The sequence below is a fragment of the Vigna angularis genome, chromosome 3, assembly GCF_016808095.1.
Source record: "Vigna angularis cultivar LongXiaoDou No.4 chromosome 3, ASM1680809v1, whole genome shotgun sequence".
Taxonomy (NCBI): Eukaryota; Viridiplantae; Streptophyta; class Magnoliopsida; order Fabales; family Fabaceae; genus Vigna; species Vigna angularis.
This window is the reverse complement of record NC_068972.1, coordinates 15,425,710-15,448,936: the sequence shown is the minus strand read 5'-3', so window position 1 is coordinate 15,448,936 and position 23,227 is coordinate 15,425,710. Positions and strand designations below refer to the sequence as shown.

Below are 23,227 nucleotides of genomic sequence, written 5' to 3'. Positions count from 1 at the left end.
GCCCAAGCTAACCAGTATAAACCTTGGGCCCGGGCCGACGATCTTGGCTTTCGGCTATGTCGACCCGTCTTGGCCTTGACCCATTTCAACCTTCAGCTTATGCTAGCCAGTCTCGGTCTTTGGCTCGATCCAGCCTGACATGTGCTTTTGCCTGGACTAGTCTGTCTCCACCTTGGGGCTAGTCCGTCTTAACCTTCAGTCTTGGTCGACATGTTTCGACCTTCGTCACGGACGAGTTCGTTTCGGCCTTCGGCCTAGACCGACTCATCTTATCATTTGGTCTAAGGTGACCCATCTTGACCTCCAATCTAAACTAGCCCTTCTCAATATTTGAACCTAACCGGACTATCTCTGCCTTTGGCCTTGGCCGACCTACCTCGACCTTCAACTTTGGTGAAACTAATTATTTTAAAAGTTAATTAAAGTCTTTGAGAGATGTTTGAGGGCCAAAGCAGTTTTTGGCCCTATAAAGTATGTTTTGAATGATTTATAAAGATATTACAATAAAAAAAATTTAGATAAATAAATAAAAAAAATCACAATTTTTTTGAAATATTTTGAAAATTTGACAACCATTTAAGTTTCAGTTATTTGGTAACCGAGGTAAAAAGATATATATGACTTCAATTTTTGGTAAACCAAGACTTATATATTCGCAAAATTTAAAAAAATGTCATCTCATGGTTTTACGGTTTCTTCAATACCAAAGTCTATTAGGTGCATTAGAAGACTTATTGTGTACTAATGACCCAATAAGATAATTGACCAAAATTATGAATTAGTTTAGCCTATACTTAATTATCAATTTACATATGTATGTATAATTTAAAGTAAATTAAATCATCCCTCAACTAGATGACTCTTAACAAACGAACGTCAAATTTCTTCATTAATTGTTGTGTATTTGATATAGGAATTTTCATCTGTTTTTACCAAACACGATTTTGACTTAAACTAACGATATTTGAGAATGAACGAATAATAACATTTACGTCTTCACATGGGTACACTGGGAATATCTAAAGTCATACTGGAATTACTTGAATTAGTAGTGGTTGTATAATTGGATGCACCTTATGCAATAACTGTGCAACAAAATTTTTAAATCATTGAAATGAAATATTCATGTACGACAATAGTCATTCTAACTTATAAGTAGTATAGTAAAAAAAGTTAGTAACAATAAAAAGTAGAGTTAAAAAAGATAGAATGTCGTAAAGAGGAAAAGACTCGAGAGTGACTTGACGAATTTGGAGGAGATGAAGTATGCTGACAATAGAAAAAGGAAGAGTGCGACTAGCGACAATGACGAAGGAGTGGAAAAAAATGAGAACGAAGGTGTTTGTGGAAATGAAAAAAAAAAAAAAAACTAGTGTGCTTACAAAGAGGAAAAAGTGATGTTTTAATTACCTTCATGTGTTGATTGTTCAATAAAAGATCTGTAAAATATTACTTTCAATGTCAAGAAAACAAATTACTTAGAAATTATCTTTACTAAACCATTATAACATATGAAACTTGTAAATAATGGCTAGTTTATCATTGTTTTATTTTACATCGGTTACCCAATAACTATCTTAGAAGGCCAATGTAGTTTTTTTTTTAATAATATTATTAAGATATACTTAGTTATGAAAAAAATTAATTTTGATTCATTAAATATTAATAAAACGATCTATTAAACTTTAAAAAATATTAGATAAGTTGCCAATCATCCATAAAATAAATAAAAATATTTGGTATTATTTATTTTTAGTATTTAAGTAATAAAGAAATTAAAATAAATTTACATATATATCAACTATACATATACTCTTAGTAATAAACCTATAAAAAATAATGTTAACATTATCAACGTTCTCTAGCAATAAAGATTAAGAATCTTCACAAAATAAAAATTATAAAGAAAATGAAAAAGTTTCAATTGAAGAAGTAGAGAAATAGTGTCCCTAATTTACCACAAAAGTTTCAAGTGTTGTGTATGCTTCCTTCTAACCCTCTCCAATAATGAAAAAATTAAAATATCAATATCAATGTATTTTGAAAGCATAATAGAAGATAATACAAATTTTTTTTTATACAATAGATGAATTTATTAAAGTCTAATTTAATATTTAAGTTCTACATTCAAAACATAAGACATAATACCTTAACATTAGAAGATATATTGACGATCTCATATTAAAATATCATATAAAATAAAATAGATTTTTAATATATAAATAAGTGCAAAATATAAATGGTGCAAACATCATCTTATAAATTAATTTTGTAGAATTGAATTAATGTTAAAATTCAATTCTTAAAATATAAAAAAATGGAAAAGATGTGTATGACATTTACAACTCTCCTTGAACATTATGTTCTGATAAGGTTGAAGGTGTGAATGAATAGCCTTGTGAGGCTTATGTACGAAGGTAGATTGAATCTTTAATAAAAGGAATCGGATTCCTCAAGGAAAAAATGATAAGACAAGAAAGAATATACAATTTGGGCAGCATTATAATATTTGTTACTAAACTTCCTCATCACTATTATTCCATAAGCTTTTCCTTCAGAATCCTCTTAAAAGGACCTGATGTGACTGTCATTAACTTGTTTTTTACTGTAAATATTTACTAACTCAAGTGCTGCAATGGTTTCAGCCAATTATTGCAGCATTGATTTTTGCAACAAAACAAGTTTGCCAAGTACTGATATGTGTCAATTGATTTCTGTAACACTTCATTTTATTGTAGCACAAAGTTGAAACTCAAAAAAGGTGTTCTTCCCATGCCATGCAGGGAATATGTTCCTCTCTGAGGCAGGGTAGGTACAACATGGCCCATATCCGAAATTGAATTATAAACGTATAAACTGATTAATTCAATAATCATTATTCTTCTAAGGCGACATCAAAATCTATTTTAACATAATGTATAGAATCCATTATCACCATCAATATCAAACCATTAACAAATAATTAATCTCATAATCTCATGCTTAATGTAACCTGTCATAAAAAAAAATGTTTTAGAAATTTCACAAGTAATAAGGCCAATTTTAATAGAGTCTATTCTCATTTTGAACTTCATTTTCAGAAGTTCTTCCATTTGGCCCACCCCACCTCATCACACCTATGAGTCTATAAGAAGCATATATCCCCCCATTGTAAAGTGATGGATATGAGGTAGTGGAGCATGTGGGGTACCATAACAAGTCCAATAATTTTAATTTCCAATTTACTATACACATATGCATATACATATATATTATATTAGTGTAGTCATGATATGGAAGTAAAAAGCAAGAACAGCCACTGAACAAAAACCGAAGGCTCAGAGCCACATTGACCCATTATTGTACCTTACTTTTCATCCTTTCCATAAAAAAAGAAATAGTTTTTTTCACTAAAATATAGTAATTAATAAAAAGGAGGCCAGTGATAATATTCTTGTATATCTTCAAGCATTACAAAATTACTTGAATAAAATGTTTACGTGCAATGCAACTCACATTCACATGAGTGAGCACGCATTAGGATTTTCATCGCTGAAGAGCTCGAAAGAATCCGACGGCTGCGATGGAGCATACGATGAAGCATACGATGAAGCATACGATGAAGCATACGATGGAGCATACGATGAAGTATACGATGGAGCATACGATTCCGTGTCGTACATGTAGGGTGGAGGCTCCACTTCGTACCCAGGGCGCACCACGTGGGCGTACGAAATCGGTCGCGTAGGGGCATAGTACGCAGCGCCGTAGCTGCTGCTAGGATGCGCCGTGTGGTAGCTCACACTATGAACAACTTGCGGAGGAGCAGGAGGAGGGGCATAGTAATGCGGTGGGTAATCACGGTAAAAGTGGTGATGACGTGTCGCATTATCATTGGTTGGGATCACAAAAGGAACTGAACTTGAAACTGGAACCGCTGGCTCATGAACATGACCTTGACCATTTGACTGGTTACTTGAACCTTCTTTAGCTTTGGCATCACTGGCAACGTCGTTCCCGTTGTTGTTATTACTCTCTTTCCCGGTAGCCGTCACCTTCTTTTTCTTCTTTTTCGCTCCACTGGCACCGGCTCCACCGGTTGTATTCTCATTCCCGGTTGCTTCATTGTCGTTAGGAACTTGAACGGCGATGCTCACTTTTTTTTCGGTTACCGGTCCGGCCGGTTGTAACACCACCGTCTGCCTCACCTCCGGTTTTGGCTCTTGCAACTGAATAGCGGCTTTACCGGCGGCGCATCCGTCGCTGTTTTTTTTAACGGATTTACTTTTGGTACTATTATTTTTATCGTTGCTACCTTCCGCGTTTTTGGATGGGTCTTGCGCAACAACCTTAACATCTTCTTTATCGTTTTCCTTAATCCCTTCGCTGCTTTCTGCGTCGCTCTGTCGCTTCTCTTTGCTCTCTGAACTCACTTGCTTTTTCTTTCCGGAATCTGCCTTTTCAGGCCACAACTCTGCATGCTTCCCCGCCTTGGTCAATTTCCAAATCAACAGCTCGCCATCAACGTTCCCAGTTACCACCACTTTATGTTGCTTCTGATCGATGTCTATGTCGTAAACACCTGCAGCACGGAAGAGTAACGAGTGTTGTGCAACAAAGAAGGAGGAAAAGGTGGGAAACTGAAAACGAGTGTTTGGCTTTGAAGGTGGTTACGTTACCGTAAATGGCTTGGAGAATTTTCTTGACTTTCTTTTTGCAGCCTTGGCAGTGGATGGAGACCCTCAACGCCACGGTCTGGGAGACAGAAGCGTAAGAAGTTCAGAACCTGTTGGAGAGTACTGGGCGTTGTTAAGCGAATAAAGAAATGTAAAAGATGGAACGATGTTTTACCTTGCATGCGATGGGTTCTCCTTCTACGCGCTCTTCGGCTTCTTTGGGTTCCGCTTTAGATTCTGTTGCTGCCATTGGAGCTTCAAAGAGAGAAGAAGGGATTTTAGTGTTCCAGCGAAAAGAGAAGAAGACAGAAGAGTGGTGAGAAAGATGCGGATGGCTTAAAAAGCAGAGAAAGAGAGAGTTGAGGGAAGGGTTTGAAGCATAAGAGAATAATTTATTTATTATTTATTTATAATTTAAAAGAAGAAAATTGAAAAGTTGAAGAAGGGTTTCATGAAAAGAAGAACCTGCATTGGGAAAAAGAATGTGAAAACACGGTGGTCTCAGTTTAGACGTAATTCAACGGGAATCGTTCAATTTTCTTTTATGCAAATTTAATTCCTTTGTTAGTGGACACATACTTGATTCCGTTTTTGCCTTTTCAACTTGGTTTTATTTTCCTTCACATCATATACATATATTGATGAACCAAATGTTTCAAAGGTTTTACTTTTAGGAATTTCGAGAATATATTCTCATAGGTTGTAGTAATCATAGGCTTTATTAACACATAATAAGGTTTAATGTATTTTCATAATCCTACTTTAATTTTCCTAATTTTCTTAATCATCTTATTTTCTGCTAGCTTTTAAGTTTCTAATTAAAATTTTCATCATTTCTACAAAGTTGAAATTTTAATGTATAGTTAATGAAAATGTAATTAAAGTGGGACGGGTTATTCCATTATACCAAAAATTTAAAGAGAAGAAAATCAATTAAAAGACTAACTTTATTCATTTTTAAAAACATAAAGACTTAATTGATCCAGAAGAAATAATGAAAAAAAAAATACAAATAATTTAAGCTAGAGAAGAAATTGATAGTCAATCCTTTTTTTTCCCCGTTTTTTAATATTACAAAACTAAATGCACCCATGAAACTTTAGGTTTATGTAGGTTCAATCTTTATCAATTAGAATAATTTTTGTTAGCAGTTTGGATTCCATTACTCCTCGTGGAATTATTAATCAACTGGGCTCAAATTAAGTTTATTTTAATTTTGAAAACACACGTTTAATTTCTTTCTGAAAAAATAAATATCTATTATTACTCATAGCGTTATTTAATTTAAACTCTTTATTATTAATTTAAATGATAATTATGACAAATAAATTTGTAAAATCTTAAGATTTGGAGATACTTAGGAGTTGTTTTCTTTAACTTTAAAAATAATTATGAATATCTATATCCACCACGTGTGTGCCAAACATAAAAAGAAGTATCAAGTCGTTAAGCAATAAATACTTAAAACTAACACCTAATATTCTCCGTAACATTAACAAAAATCAACGTCACCATGTAATTAAAAACTTCATATATACATGAGTGTGACTCTTTCGTTAACGATTTTGCCCCGTTAACAATTATAACCTATTTACAGAACATTTTAAAAAATAGAAACCTAATTGATAAAAATAAAAATTGGAGAATCTATTTAAGATTTTTTTTACAAAAATCAACCAAAGCATAATTAAACATTTCTTATAAAATTCCATGTCTCAAAATATCATGAATATTTTCAATTTTTTCTATTTATTATGACGTGTTTTACATTTTCTCTGGCTTCATATTTTTGTCTCAGCAAGAGAGAAAGATAAAAATAAAATAAAACTTTTTTTTATACTTGTAGACATATGCATAAAACAAAATGAGATAACTAGCATAACTATTTAAACGAGCACAGGGAAATACTGTACTTGAAGGCGACTATTTAAATAAAGAAAAAAACATTTATTTCTTTTTCTTTCTACTTTTTTACACCACTTTTATAGAGTTTGCAAATTGCTATTGGATATACAGATAGGATCTTGCTGTAAACTCATGGGAAACATCTTTAGTTGTAAAGCAATTTTGGAAGCCTTCTATGTTAAGTCATCATAGTCCAAAATCAAATTTTCAGTTTCCACTTTTCACTGAAATTTTTCTTATCCTCAATAATTTAAAAGTAAGAGATTAAAAATAATTTGTATAATTATTCAGTTAAGATATTTTTATCCAATCAACAGTTTCCCAATTCTTTTTATTATGTAATGTTGTTTTCTTAATTGAGATCTCGGAATATAGATGAAAGGTCACGATGTTCATAAAATAAAAAAATATTCCCACATAAAAAAGACTTTGACATTCAAGTGAAGAACATGCATGATAAATGTACAAATTAATAAACAATATATCTCATAAAATATATTCTATTTATAGTATTCTAAGTCTGATCTAAATGTTTTTTTATTAAGTCTCAAGTATATTAGTCCTTAATTAACATTATTTATTTTGCCTTAACATGATAGTTTTATTTAGGTAAATATTTTAAGATGATATAATTTTAAACCCACAATATTATTTTGTATTCTATACTATTGTGGGCTCAAAATTATATCATCTTAAAATATTTACCTAAATAAAACTATCATGTTAAGGCAAAATAAATAATGTTAATTAAGGACTAATATACTTTATAACTTATTCGTACATGTTTTTAAACTCATCAAAACATCTTTAAAGATAAAATGATGATGGGAGAAAATTCAAGAAGACAATATATTAAATGAAAACGCTTCTTTAGCAACGTTTTTTTGCAACCGATTTCATAACGCCATGTGGAGGTTGTCAATTGGCTGATGTTGAAAAAAAAATATATACAATTGATGAGGCGAGAGTATTATGGGAAGGGAATATGAAATTTTGTTTCGTGCTTTCCCTATTCTTCTTTCATTCGCAGTTTGATGTGTTATCGCTCTCTCTCATCTCTCGCGTTCCCTCATCTCTCATCTCTCGCGTTCCCTCATCTCTCGCGTTCCCTCATCTCTCTCGTTCTCTCATCTCTCTCGTGTTCAAACCCTAAAGACTCACCTTTTACTCGACCGTTGGTTTTGTGCCTTCTCGTTGTCTTGGACGTCTGTCTTGTGCACCATTGAAGCCCTCTTCGATGTCCCTATCCACCATTGGTATTGTGCCTTCTCGCTGTCGTGGTGTTTTTTGGTAAGTAGAACTACGAGAACCCTAACCATCTTCTCCAGCATTGACATTTTGTTCTTTCGTGAATCCTAACCATCTTCTCGAACATTGTTGTTTTGTTTATGTTATAACTGCAGGTCCAATGGCAGCCCAAAAAGGAAATGTAAGATGAAATGTAATTTTTTATTTTTATAGATGATGTGTTATCCTCTGAATCTTAGTTAATAATATTTTTTTGTTAATGTTTTGTAGTGGCTCCTTCGTATCTCGATGGATTCATCCAGCATTGTTGAAATGAATAGCTTACTAGGACACACTCATGTAGAGCGCATTAAGATGATTCCATTTCGGTGGTGTTTGCATATTCTAAGCCATTTGGAGGTGAATTTGAAATTATTGAAGGTGATGGTCCAACGCTGGGCTGAGCATGATGTTAGTTTTAGAGTTAGTCAACAATTGGTCCCATTTACTGTTTTTGATGTGTTCATGACCACAAGTTTAGAAATACGTGGTCTAGGATTGTTTCCATTTGTATAAATTTTGTTTGTATTTAGAGGAAGATAGATTTTTTCCAATAAGATTGTTATATGTACAGATTGTAACAAACAATGATATATATATGTATAGATTGTTATTGCAATAAGATCATAGCTTTCATGATTACTTTATGTGTAATGTTATTTTATTTACGTTGTGTGTGTTTTTTATGACAAAGGAACGCGCAATATTAATAAGTCTTTTAAATTAATCCAATGGTTTACCAACTTAAGTGAAATCCTGAAACTTCTGCACCAAAAAACACACTTGTAACCTAGGTGGTGCCCAAACATTGTTCCTTTCCTCAATCATGGGGTGCCCAAACAAGACTTTCCAACCTCTACTCACACTTAAACAACAAAATAAAGTGAAAACCACTAGACTTATGCCAAAAAATTACATTTTTTTACTATGATCACCTAGGTTACCACAACTGACTCCTACAATTCATGTCTCTGTACAAAACCCAGATTTTATTCGTGTAATTGTTTACCAAGCACCTGTAAACGATTACAAGTGTGTTTTTTGGTGCACAAGTTTTAGGACTTCACCTAAGTTGCTCATCTAATAAACATTGTTCTTTTCCTCAATCATGAGGTGCCCAAACATGACTTCTCAGCCTCTACTCACACTTAAACAACAAAATCGAGTGAAAACCATTGAATTTATGCCAAAAAATTAAAAATTTTGACTCTGGTCACCTAGGTTACCACAGCTGGCTCTTGCAATACAAGTTTCTGTAAAAAACCCAAATTTTGTTCGTGTAATCGTTTACCAAGCACCTGTAAACGATTACAAGTGTGTCTTTTGGTGCAGAAGTTTCAGGACTTCACCTAAGTTGCTAATCTCATAAACATTGTTCCTTTCCTCAATCATGGGGTGCCCAAACATGACTTCTCAGCCTTTACTCACACTTAAACAATAAAATGGAGTGAAAATCATTGAATTTATGCCAAAAAATTAAAAATTTTGACTATGGTCACCTAGGTTACCACAGCTGGCTCTTGCAATACAAGTTTCTGTACAAAACCCAGATTTTGTTCGTGTAATCGTTTACCAAGCACTTGTAAGCGATTACAAGTGTGTTTTTTTGTGCAAAAGTTTCAGGACTTCACCTAAGTTGTTCATCTCATAAACATTGTTCCTTTCCTCAATCATGGGTGCCCAAACATGACTTCCCAGCCTCTACTCACACTTAAACAAAAAAATCGAGTGAAAACCATTGAATTTATACCAAAAAATTAAAATTTTGACTATGGTCACCTGGGTTACCACAGCTGGCTCCTATAGTACAAGTTTATGTACAAAACTTAGATTTTGTTCGTGTAATGGTTTACCAAGCACTTGTAAACGATTACAAGTGTGTTTTTTGGTGTAGAAGTTTCAGGACTCCACCTAAGTTGCTCATCTCATAAACATTGTTCCTTTCCTCAATCATGGGGTGCCCAAACATGACTTCCCAGCCTCTACTCACACTTAAATACCAAAATCAAGTGAAAACCAGTGGATTTATGCCAAAAAATTAAAAATTTTGACTATGGTCACCTAGGTTACCACAGTTGGCTCCTACAGTACAAGTTTTTGTACAAAACCTAGATTTTGTTCTTGTAATCGTTTACCAAGCACTTGTAAACGATTACAAGTGTGTTTTTTGGTCCAGAAGTTTCAGAACTTCTGCTAAGTTCATCATGTCACAAGCATTGTTTCATTCATCCATCACAAACATGAATATTGAATCAAAGTGGTTACTTTATTCATTAACATTCCAAACAAAACCTCATTCCACAATGATAATAACGAAGGGAATAACATTTCAATTAACATTAACAATATTTAACGGAAGAAAAGATGCATCTTTTATAACATTGAACAAAATAGGTTACATTACACTCCTTTGTTCATCTAAGTACAATGTTGCATAACTTTCTTTTAACAAATCATTACAATTATCACTCATTTTTTATTCTAAGCACTATATTTCCAATGTATGGAGTCTTAAGCGCTCTGCTCTTGTAACGCCTTTGTGATCCAATCCTCACATACGTCTTCATACGTTCGTTCAAAGTACAAATATACTTGTTTGAAAAAGAGTGACGAACAGTCAACTGCATCAACGAAAACAAAATAAGCAAAAATCCAAAACCCAAAAACGAAAACAACACAAATTTAAACACCACATGGAAAACCCAAAGCCAAACCCAAAACGCAATGAAGAAAATGGAGGGAGAACGCATTTACCTTGCTCGAAGGACCATGGTCACTGGAACTTGCCATTTCGCACAATACCCTCAACAAACAAGACCACGTTGACCAAACGAAAATGATGATCGACAACTACAACGAAGAACGAGAACGAAGAGGGAGAGCGAGAATGACAAGGAAGAGGGAGAACGAAAACAAAGAGAGAGAACGTTGATTTCTAATGAAAGAGGGTAAGGGATATATTTGGAATTCCAAATTTCTGAAACCCTCCTCAATTTCGACGTCACATTTTAACAATAAAAGTAAAGAAAAAATGGACCAATGGACTACTGACACGTGACGTTATAAAAAAATGTGTTAAAATTTGGTTCTCAAAATATCGAGACCCTATGTTAAATTGTGAGAAATCCTAAGTATCTCCAAAGAATCTGTGGTGATCAAAGTAGTTTTTTTTAAGGTTAATATAAGTTGGTATTCATTGGCTGTTTAGCACGGGCACCTAATTTTATATTTTCCTCCATTAATATGGTATTAATTAATATACTGGTAGCTGGTAGATAATGACTTTAATGCTAGCAACATCTCATTCAAAACATTTTTGCTAATTATAAACGAGTGCTCAATTGAAAGGCTAAGGCTAATTTGCTTGTTCTGATTAAAACTCTTTTTATTAGAAATCAAGCTTATTTAGGCTAAACCAAACTATAACTTACCCAACAAGTCTTGTAAAGTTATTAGGATTGATCATCCAAAATAACCATGTGACAGTGACACAACTCAGCAAGACAAATGCAGATTAAAGGATTCTGACACCATATATCTGTAAAGAAGCAAAGTTTTATGGTGGTAATTATTAAAAAGAAGGAAAAAGAAACATGAGTAGTAACTTCTATATCTGTTCATAGCATAAAGTAGAAGGACTAAAAGATGAAATAAATTCATTAAACCGGAAAAGATATAATTACTTTGTTCATTTAGTTTTTTTTAGACAGAACATTATTTTCAGCTCCTTTTGGCATATAAAGAAGTAGTATAATAAGATAAACTTATTTATCATATGAACCAAATAACAACATAATTTTTATACAAAATATTTTACTAGTTACTTTTCAGGTATTCAAGATAAGTATCTTTAAAGTAGTAAAAAACTTATTTTACTAAAGTTAATGATTTCAAGTTGAGATCTGTTGGTAGCGAATGTGTGACAGTAAAAGTGCATTGGTTACATACAAAGTAAGGAGAAAATGAGAATTTCGTAAAAAAAATATATTCAGACTTCTGTATTTGGTCATTCCATCTCTAAGTATCTTCCTTTGGGATGATATGACAGTATATATATATATATATATATATATATATATATATATATATATATATATATATATATATATATATATATATATATATATATATATAGTCCCAGTTACTAGTTGCTTATGTTTACCTGTGTGTGGATGGATACCTATGTATCCTTCCAAAAAACATAACCGTTATTAAATAAACTAAGAAGTTTGGCTTATATTACAAAACAATTACAGTAACCATTTGAAGTGATAGTATGAAAGACCAACATATCAGGACTACACACTACTTAAAAAGAAAATACAACTTCTAGATACATGTAAATTCCATGTATCAAATGCAGCTAGCTATATACCACCTCTACAACAAAAAATAATCCAACTATAATCTATATATGAATACATTTACCAAAAAACAATATCAACATAACTGAAAAGAATCTAAAAATTTTCTTTGTGAAAATCGAACTTGGTGCTGGTTTTCCTGGAAAAGTCCAGAGAAAGCCTTTTCAGTTCCCCAACCAATCCATGCGCCCCACAGTAAAAAACACCTGAAAATATCGCAGCAGATGCAAAGTTAGGTGAGTAAACGTCTCAGGAATCAAATTGAAAACAAAATCAATATAACACTTACCAACTCTTTTGTCAGGGTGTTTGAGGGCTGTATGTTTAAAGACATTGCGCCAGTTTGGTCTTGCAAAATGCGTCTTTACCCTTGTTCCCGATACTATATCCACACCACTTTTGGCATGGTGAAGGGATTGAAGCATAGTGATCAAAGCTGACCGAGCGTCTCCTTCTTCGTATACACTTGTGCAGTAATTGTGAAGCTCAATGACTCCTTCCTTGTCATTCTCTGCCACCTCATTCATCACCCCTTTAAACCATTCAAAGGAACCTTCCTCACGGGTAACCCAGTAGAAATAAGCTCGCTTCGTGGCAAAAGCTTTTCTCTTGTTGTCCTTAACGCCACTTTCCACCACTCCTTCTTCTACGTCTTGATTTTGCTTGATATTGTTTAGCACGTCTTTCAGTATGCTAATCAAAGGGGTGGCACCGATTCCAAGCCCCACAAGAAGGATCACGTCATAGTTTTTGTAGTCTTGTGCCGGAGCTCCGTATGGTCCATCAATTAATAACCTTGGCATCCTGAAATTTTGTTCATGGTTACATATCTCTTTTACCACACATTTAAAATGACATTTTTAAGACAGCTAAACATACCTTGGTTTGTTGTTGCCTTGTAGCATATCAGCTCGTAGAAGACCACTTTGGCCATCGTTTGCTGGTTGACATGCCTGCATAAGCCATGTATAGAATGTTCGATGATCAGCCATGTCATCAGAGGATTAATTCGCAAAACAAAAAATAAAAATGTTATGCAAAATTTACCTTGGCGAAAACAGCTTTCAGTTGTGATGTCCAATCACCTAAAGTTCGAATGTGAACACTCACGTAGTCATCTCCCGGAGCTGATGTAATAGAAAAGGGATGCCTACAAATAGATATCAATGCCACATAATTAAATTAACTTTGTTCATCATCACCATCCTGGTAAAAGCTGTTATATATATGAAAAAATAAAGAACTTAAATTGGGTGCATACCATTCAAATGGGGAAACATCTGAACAGTTAACATATATATACTGTCCACTAGAGTACTTAAATCCTTGTGGTTTAGACACATGCAATGCTAGAACATTTCCTGGGTACACAGCAACCTGGAATATTTTTTGTTAAAATTTCATTTAGTAAAACAATTGATATATATCAAAGCAGAGATGGAGTGAAGTTTTTGAAAATATACGCACCTTGAGAATTCTCACAGATTTGTGGCGAGATCTAAACGCGCGAAGTAGCCTTTCGCATCCGTATAGTATCATGGGAACGGCGAGATACATCCATGTCTGTCAACCAATTAAAAAAAAACATCAATAAAGAGGATTTGCAAGAAAAAAGGGAAGAGAGAATGGATAGAGGTACATGTGTGAGAGAGACCATGCACGTACCGTTTTCTTGTACCATTTTTTGCTAAGGTATAGGAAGTATCCGTGAATGATGAAAAGCACATAGACGATTACAAAAAGGTGGTGGGAGTACCAAAAGGCATTGAAACCGGTGAGCTTCTTGAGGGATTTAGGGAGGTTTAGCCTGTTCCTTCGGAACCATGGTTGTGCCAAAATGAAAGCTATAGCCATAAGCACCACCATCAACACCCCAGTCCATCCCTCAGTTCCTTTCACAAACCACCAATAGTTATTGGGTCTATCATCCCCAAAAAATGGCTTCATGGGCTCGTATTCTGCGTCCGTGGCATGCAACAACCTTGGGAAATCGCACGTGAGATGTGAAATCGCATGCAATCCTACACCAATTGCAATGCCGAAGGCTACAACCTGTATATATAAATGTTCAAGTAAGTAATAGTACTGGTGGTACAATTTAATCAAAAAAATGATAACCAGTATAATTTGTTTTTGTACGAGGGTATTGTTTTGTTTACCTTGTGAAAGTTGATGTTGTCATCAAAGGGAATTATTGCTCCTAGTTTGGTCCTGCTTCTGAGCCAAGTGATGGTGTTTCTGCATACAGGCAACAAGATCAAGGCCATGTTGAACTTGGTTGTTTCTGCGCCCCCCTTAGCCACTGTGACACAGTAGCCCATGACATGGAACACGGCGCGGTGCTTGTATTGGATGAACTTCCAAGTGAAAAGACCAGCGCAAATGGAAAGCCACAAGGCTATGACCCAAAGGCGTTTCCAATTGTCCTGCACGAAGTATGACACCGCCCTAAATCCACGTTTGATGGGGTTGTACTCTTTCGTAGGGACTAATCTCTGGCTCAGCATTTGGCTCAGCACCCTACTATCCGTGGTTATGTGGGTTGATTGTGCTGGCGCTTGCAGAAGCAGCGTTTCCAAGTTGTACAACTGCATCACACCACAGCTTTACGTCAGGTAACATTTTTCATAACAGTATCAGAATACTGTAACACTTAATAATTTTTATACCCACTTCATATTTATCGTTTTACTCTTTAATTACTTTTAATTAATAACTATATTACCCTTAAAAATGGATTACGAAGTGGTGTTTATACTGTCAACAAATTATTTTTATATCATGTAGAAGTGCAGCCGCTGGTCCAATATTGGATGGGCTTCACCCACTGAAGGTGCTAAACACGCGTCTTCTCCACCATTGGGTGCTAAAATTTTCAGCAAAAAGAAAAAACAACCCAATTGACCAAAAGAAAAAGCACCCAGTACAATGCAGCCTACCAACCGAACGTAGGAATATAAAAAACAATGACAAAAGATAAACCTCAAAGTATAAACATATGAACACGACCATTAAACCATTTTCAAGCTGATTAACTTCTTTTGTTTTGTATTTATGAATGTAAAATATAAACCTCAATGTATCCAAAGTTGTCCGGATCCAGCTCCTCCATGATAAGGGCAGCATATTCCTCTGCACGTTCTTGTAACTTTGACAACTTATTAGCTGAAGCGCTTAAGGTGATAATCTGCAAAATCAAGCATAAAACTATGTTCACGTCTCCACAAGTCTCCAAATTAAAAAATAAAATAAAATAAACAATCTAAATCATTTAAAAATAAAGTTTTAATCAGGAGCCATTGGGCATTTAACGGTCTCTGTAATAATTGTCTTTTTCTCTAGACTATCCGTATATATTCAATAAAAGTAAAAGAATTTGTTTTTTTGGGAATTCTTTATTGGATAATAGACTCTTACCTCTTTTACTTCTTCTTCAGTGATTCGTCCGTCAGCATCTTTGTCCACCCTGACATGATTTAGGTTTATCAGTAACCATAAGTGCATGTAGACCTAATCAGTGATGTAATATTTCTTACGTCTGGCTTAAAAGTATTATTATTGTTTATTTACTGTGACATGCATACATAAATTCTTCAAATAGAGCTGCTTTCCATTTATATTCTTTTTATAGTCACCTAACCTTGGTTATGCACACATGACACTGTTTATTTGTATTCGATCATTTATCATCACTCCAATTTGTTTGTGGGAAACTTGAATAGTGAGTCAAACAATTGAAACGGTTGGAAAAGTAAAACAAAAGGTTTCACGGATGTCATTGATACGTAGAAAAACTGTACATAGTCATCAAAGCAAATTACTGACTCCAACAAAGAAATTGTGACTTCAAATAATTTTAGTTACACACGAAACAGTTGCATGGGATTAGCATTCTTTTATGTATCGCTATCCACAACATCGTCATAACATTTTCTTATCATATCCCAGATAACACATTTAATCAAGTAATTAACACACGATATTATATTACGACAAATGACTTCACATGCAGATTCCACGAAACGCGGTAACGATATTCGGAAGTCTTACAGAGAAAAAAATGATCAAGGGAAATGATTTTCTACATAATAAATATTTGAAAACTGAACGCCCTACTTTGACATCAATAGTCCAACCAAGAAATATTTCTATATAGAATTTGGGCCATTTGTGGAAGTAGACAAAATCCGTCTCTTTCATGTTGCCTAATTAAATAAATATCTTCTGGCATGCATATCCTAAACAAGTAGTTTTTCACTACAAAAGCAAAACAATGAGCTGTTGAATTATTTGTTAGATATTTTAAAACTATAACAACATGAGCTTCCAGATGAAAATGAAATCAGAATTAAATAATATATAGTAGAACAGATGCTGATCATGAGTCTTACATGTCGAAAAAGGTCTGAAGCCGTGAATCAAAACTGTTATCGGTAATTTGCTCCCAAAACTCACGCAACTCGTTCTTCGTTACGGAAGATGATGTAATTCCCCGGCGGCGAGCTAATGCGTCGAATAACTCACCGGCAAACTCCTTCGACTCCGTCATCCCTGGTCGTCATCAAAACTAATTAGTTCCAGGAAAAGAACTAATTTCTGAAAACGAGTTTATTATTAAGTGCTGTTGTAGATGATAGTTTAACTAATGTGTGTATGCGATACCTATGCACTGGCTAAAGCGAGTCTTGGGCAATTTTGCGTCAATGGCCAAGTCATCGAAGCGTTTCTCAACCAGTGACCAACCTTCTGCACCTGCAGCGCTTTTGGTCATGAACTTGAGACCGCGCAGGGCGCGAGCAGCACCGGATTTGCTACGGTCAACTTTATCGAAGGCCTTGTTAGAGGTCATGCGTTTGAGTTCGCGTGACACCTGTCTGAGGCGGCCGGAGAAGGAGGAGGGCCTCATCTCGAGGCGGCTGGCGAGGAAGGCGGTCTCGGAGTCACCGCCGCGGATGTTCTGGACGGAAACGGCGTCGTCGCGGACGTCGAGCGTTATCTCCACCATCTCGTCGTCGTCCTTAAACCTGGCGCTCTTGTTCTTGCTGCCGTTCCTCTTGTGGCTGGTGGTAACTAAAGGCCCGCTCAAAGGCCCGCTGAGAGGCCCACTGAAGCCCACTTGCATGCCTCGGCTTCCGATGCTCTCCGTCTCCGACCATGAATCTTGTTGGTTTTCGTGAATCTCCATGTTTCCACTCTTGTCTGGCATCACTCCCAACCTATACTATGACGATGAATGTAAACAAAAAAATGGTAAATATTTGTATGTTTTGAATGAGAAGTGTATTGAAGGGTTGGTGAAGAGATTTTGGGGCAATATAAGGTGAGAAATTGGAGTGAGGGGAGAGTGTGGAAGTTTATATAATGCAAAAGAGAGAGGAAAAGGTAGAAAAATGATATATAAAATGGGAGGTGGGATTGATATGTAAGTCAAATAATGGGGGAGGTGAATCAAGGGGCGCAGTGGATATTCTTGATCTGGTTTTGTTTTGGGCGTGTTAGTTGACGGACACACACGGAATAGAGTTGTTGGGATTCAAACCCTTCTTCTCGTGTTCAAACCAAAACCTATTTCTTACGTATAGAAATGGTTAAGAAGTTCCATTTTCTTCTTATTTTTTCACTGCAAATTCCACTTTCGAGTGCCAAGATAAGCTTTCCAACAAAATATTGCGGTAGGGCAGAGGACCGAAAGCGACACAATTCTATGGTTACATTAAAAGTCAATGATGCAACTTCTTTATTTCAGATCATGTTGTAAGTTCTGTTTGTCGTTTTAACTTTTAACAAAAATTACTCAACACCGCTTTTATGCTAGCCAAACAGAACTTCACAGCAATATAATATAAGAATAATGCTTTCTTTCGTTTAGGCCTCATCTCTTTGCTGCCTCCAAGAAAAGACAAAAATTCCCTCGTGTTTTGGTCTCCATGTATTACGTATTCTTTGTTCTTCATAATGTTAGACATCCATCTCTTTAAATACCACAACTCAAAATTAAGTTCCCACGGTATAAACATATTCATAAATTTTTCATTGCAAACCCAAGTATAATACTTCTTTTGAATAAACTCATAATTAAATGTAACTAATATTCGGCAAAAGCCAGACGTAAAATAACAACAATCAATTAGAATAACTTTATTGATTAGGATAATTATTATCAAGTAATATACGTAAAAAGAAAACACTTCGCTGATTGCAAGTTTACATTAACTTATTGGTATAAAGAAAAGCATTGCACTAGTGAAAATAATTTCATTTAACTTCATCTCGGATTTAATGAAAATAAATATAAAAATGCGATACCATTTTTTAAATTATTAAAAATCTTTAAATTTTCATTCTAACAAAATCCAAACCTATATATATTTGGATTTTCGATGGTATTATTCATAAAAGTTCTCAATTTTAAAAATGTCATTATTATTTTTTATTTAAAAATCGAAACTTAAACATCTACATAGGTTAATCCTTATCAAATTTTACACTCATTATTTTTCTATATCATTGCCTCACTATAAAGAAGTTGTGTTCTCTTCTTCCCTCATCCCTTTTCACATATTTGCTATAAAAAAGTTGTGTTCTCCATCATTGTTGCTCCATTCTCGCCACTTTCAAAGTCATTTTCTTCTTCTTCTTCACCATTTTCAAAGCCAACACTTACATTTTTTTTTCATCATTTTCGAAGCCGATACTCGCATTCTTCCATTTCTATCGCGTTTTTCTTCACACGCATTTTGTCGGCCATTCATGTCCATGGTATTGCATTCTGGTGGCATTTTGTAGGTTATGTTTTACTTGCTTCGAAAATACACTCCTTTGTTGTGGTTCCTATCATTTTATATATTTTTAATATGTTGTGAATATTTTTGTATGTTTGATATGTTGAATTATTTATCTACTTAGGATTGGTTAATTATATGTTTAAATTTTATTCATTTGAGATTGTTGTTACATTGAGTTAGTCCTAATTTTTTGTTTGAGATTCAATACAAAAATTGTATACTGTCTCTAAGTTTTTTACGAAATTGTATTTTTTAATAATTAATATAAGAGGAGACAATATTAATAATTTATATGTATTAAATCTTGAATTGTTTGGTTGGACAATTTAAGAAGACTAATCACTTTTTCTTAGTTTATTAGTATATATATTTTAATATACATGTCTAAAATTTTATAAATATTTACCAATTGTATTTTATATTGATCTTTGGGTGTATATTTGATTCTGATTGATAATCACTTTAATTTCATGTAACTTAAAAACCAATTCAAAATATTGACAAAATTTTGTGAAATTTAAGATATCTTATTTAAAATTGATATGTACCAATAAATAAATAAAAATTCAATATTCTTGAATGGGATAAAATATGACCTTAAATACAAAAGTGAGAGGTGATCATTAATTTAAAGATTACTGATATTATTCACATAATTTCAGTATATACGTATGATCAATCAAGATTGGATTAATTCACCAAGTATTAATGCTGAGTATGAAAAAGGACTAGAAGAATCTATGTAATTTTCACAACGTAATAAGGGTATAAGTGGTGATGAAGTGAAATTTAAATGTCTTTGTGTCAACTATTTTAATGGAAGAAAGTTTAATGCAATCGAAATTAGATGACACCTTACTTGTGATGGTTTCCTTCGAAGTTATATAACATGGATATGGCATGACAAAGTAATAGACTTTCCAATTATCTCCTGAACTGAACATGTTGTTGATTCCACAATGGAAGATCGATTGGAAGAAGACAAATTACAGCAAATGATTCACAACTTGACGCATAAGCTTTTGCCTAACCGCGTATGTGTGAGATGATGTTTATCTGTTGTAGAGACTTTGTTATATGTTAGTTCAACTATGTTCACATGATTGTGAATAGTGTTAAGACTAATGAATTTAAAGACGACCAATGAGTGAACAGATGAGAGTTTCACATAATTATTGGTGTCGTTGAATGAAAAGCTTACAGATGGAAATACACTACCTACTCATAATTATGAGGACATTTGACTTTAGTTATGCTTATACCTAGAAACACAACAATAAAAGTCGAGAAGCGACAATGGAAGACGAGGCACCATTGTGCGAGACGAAGGGAACGATGTTGCAACTATGGTAGATGACAGTGCTACGAAGGGGAGACAACGACGCCACTGCGTGAGAACAAACTGGACAACGACTGTGTGTGAGAAAAGTTGAGAATGAAAGATTGAGCGTGGCGAAACATGAGAATTCAAAAAATTAGGGATTTAAAAATATTATGATTAATTAACAGTGATGGTAAAGTCTTACTATTACAAGTCTTCCTAAATATAACATAATAGTTTTCAACATAATTACATTTGTGTCACCGCGTCTCACTTACTATGACAAGTCCACTACACTTGTCATAATAAGATTTTTCTCTTTATTTATTATTTCAAAAATGTCATCGATCAACTTATTATAACAAGTGAACTACATCAATCATAATAAATCATCATGAATTATCTTTTCCACTAATGTGTTTCTTTTAAACTGAGAAATTGAATTTTAAAAAATATTATTAGTGAAAAAAATAAAATAAATATTTTTAAATCAATGTTAATTGTCAACTCAACTCTAATTATGATACACCTCTCATAATCTTCGACATGGTTCTGCAAGTTTGTGTAGTAATATTTTATATGCAAAATAGAGTAAAGTTATCCTAAAAGCTTATATATAATCCCCTAACACGAGTGTCTTTATTTCTTAAAAAATTTTACTTGCACACTCTTATATCTATTGTCTAACTTTATTACTATCCTATTCATCTTATATAAATAAGGAGATAAAAATACAGGATATGAAAAATATATTTTTCTAATTAAATTTATGTGTTAACGAGACCCAAACATTAATTTATGTCAAACAATATTTTTATCTACACTAGTACTTTTAAAGATTTTTCCGCGTAAAAAATTACCTTTTTTTACAGCTCAAATTAAAATTACCACATCTTAAAACTTTCATTACATGTTCAAAAAAATATTACTATAAAATAAGCAGATAATTAAACATAACAAATATTCATCAAAGTCACAAATAAAATAGCAATATTTAAATAAATAACCTTATCCATTATCACTATTTGACTTATTTTAACGTATAAATCGTGGACCGTACAAGTTTCTTCGTGGCAAGGAAAAACATTTACTATGTTGAGGTATGGTGGTTTTACTTTCATACCTGTAGTAGAAATCTACAACTTGCATTAACTGCAACACCCTTAATTAGGAAGTTATCATAACCAAGTAATGTGAAAAATATTACATGATATAGATTTTATCAATACAAGTTGTACACACACTATCAATAAATAAGTGAACTTATTATAACATTCACCTCTTGCATACCTCTTGAGATTAATTATCATAACATTATTAATTAGTTTATCACCTATATATTTCTTATATGTAGCCATATAATTTACTTTTATATCATCACATACTATATTCCTGCAATTATGTTTTTGGATCTATCTTTACTTAAATGTAGCGTAAACAAGGATCATAATATGAAAATGAATGCAAAATGTTAGGACTGGGCAAAAATAGCTGATATACTGCACTATAGTTAATTATACTATATTATACTAAAAAAAACTTATTCACTTTTACTAAAAGTTCAATATATTATTTTATGGTTTAGTTTTTAAAAACTGAACTTATAACATTTTTGGTTCACTTAACTAGGATAATTGTATCTACTCTTTCTTCTTCTCTGATTGTCGTTCAACTGTTTCGTCTTGCCAAGAAAACGTTATTTAATAATAAAATATTAATAAAAGAAACCACATAAAAGATTAATAATGAATTTTTTAAGACAAACTTTTTTTATCAAAAATTTTTATAATTTTTTTATCAATAAACATATATTGCTTTTTAAATAATATTATTTTAAGAAAAAAAAGTAAAATATTTTTTTTTTAAAATTTAATTTTATTAAATGATTAAGTAATAGAAATCATAAAAGAAAAAGACTATATAAAAAAATAATACTTTAAAAATATTATATTTTTTAACATATTATTAAATATGTCAAAATATGTTAAAAAAAACTTTTAATGATATTAAAATGTGTGTAAGCGCACGTACTAAAATAATTATTTATTTTAAAAATCAACTAACTTTAAAATAAATATCAATATTATTATTTTTAAATGATAGTATTTTACATACTAAAACTAAAATATATTTTTTAACGTTAAATTTTATTAAATGACTATATAATGAAATATCATAAAAAAATAGTAATATAGAAAAAAGAATTAATATTATAGAAATATCAAATGACAAAAATATTAACAAACGTTTACTAAGAGTAACTTTTCTAGTATCATCTTTTATTATATTATAATAATTAATAAATATTAGTTTAATTTTTACTAATAAAATATAAATAATAAATAATTGATTAATAAAACAATTTTATGAGACAACAAAATAAATATAAATAAAAAATTATTTTAAAATAAAATAAGTAGATAAAAAGATAAAATAAATTATATACACATATAAAAAAATATAAATAAAAAATTAAAAAAAAATAAATATAAAAGTAAAATAATATTCATGAAAAAATAAATATAAATAAAAAATAAAAAATAAAATAAATAAATAAATAATAAAATAATTTCCATACACATATAATAATAAAAGAAATATAAATAAAATAAATAATAATAATATCAAATGATTAAAAAATTAATTTGTAAGACACTTATAAATAAAATAAAATAAATATTAAAATAAATTTTTAGTATTTTTTTTATATTATAGTAGATAATAGATTTTCTAAAAAGCTCTCATCTAGAATCAAATAAACAAATTTTTCAAAAATATTTAAAGAAAAAAATGTTAAATAAAAAAATATTTATAGAATCATAATATTTTTTGAATAAAATTTAAATATTTTTTATTTAATGGACTCATCAGTTAAAAACTTAAAGAACATGCATTGTTATACTTCTTAAT

The 23,227-nt window shown here is 32.4% G+C and overlaps 2 protein-coding genes across 2 annotated transcripts; both read right to left on the bottom strand.

Moving 5' to 3' along the window:
• Positions 1-3,189: 3,189 nt before the first annotated feature.
• Positions 3,190-5,230, bottom strand: LOC108324875 (heavy metal-associated isoprenylated plant protein 35). Its single transcript, XM_017557811.2, has 4 exons — positions 5,121-5,230; positions 4,831-4,910; positions 4,659-4,734; positions 3,190-4,561 (listed from the first exon to the last, which is right to left on the bottom strand). Exons 2-4 carry the CDS (start codon positions 4,903-4,905, stop codon positions 3,498-3,500), a joined length of 1,215 nt encoding a protein of 404 aa, XP_017413300.1. The 5' UTR covers positions 4,906-4,910; positions 5,121-5,230; the 3' UTR covers positions 3,190-3,497.
• Positions 5,231-12,063: 6,833 nt separating this feature from the next.
• On the bottom strand, positions 12,064-17,578 carry LOC108324033 (respiratory burst oxidase homolog protein B). The gene is made up of 12 exons (XM_017556824.2): positions 16,874-17,578; positions 16,603-16,762; positions 15,629-15,677; positions 15,285-15,398; positions 14,371-14,799; positions 13,877-14,263; positions 13,679-13,774; positions 13,473-13,588; positions 13,259-13,361; positions 13,091-13,164; positions 12,501-13,015; positions 12,064-12,417 (listed from the first exon to the last, which is right to left on the bottom strand). Exons 1-12 carry the CDS (start codon positions 17,415-17,417, stop codon positions 12,308-12,310), a joined length of 2,697 nt encoding a protein of 898 aa, XP_017412313.1. The 5' UTR covers positions 17,418-17,578; the 3' UTR covers positions 12,064-12,307.
• Between the last annotated feature and the right edge of the window lie 5,649 nt (positions 17,579-23,227).

What these genes read in the sequence shown, in the direction of transcription:
- LOC108324875 (XM_017557811.2), bottom strand. Translation starts at nt 4,905, where the DNA reads ATGGCAGCAACAGAATCTAAAGCGGAACCCAAAGAAGCCGAAGAGCGC. An exon ending in GAGAACCCATCGCATGCAAG is followed by an intron (nt 4,735 to 4,830) that starts GTAAAACATCGT and finishes TCTGTCTCCCAG; the next exon opens with ACCGTGGCGTTGAGGGTCTC. An exon ending in AATTCTCCAAGCCATTTACG is followed by an intron (nt 4,562 to 4,658) that starts GTAACGTAACCA and finishes TCCGTGCTGCAG; the next exon opens with GTGTTTACGACATAGACATC.
- LOC108324033 (XM_017556824.2), bottom strand. Translation starts at nt 17,417, where the DNA reads ATGCCAGACAAGAGTGGAAACATGGAGATTCACGAAAACCAACAAGAT. An exon ending in CTTCAGACCTTTTTCGACAT is followed by an intron (nt 15,678 to 16,602) that starts GTAAGACTCATG and finishes AAATCATGTCAG; the next exon opens with GGTGGACAAAGATGCTGACG. An exon ending in AATCTGTGAGAATTCTCAAG is followed by an intron (nt 13,589 to 13,678) that starts GTGCGTATATTT and finishes AAAATATTCCAG; the next exon opens with GTTGCTGTGTACCCAGGAAA.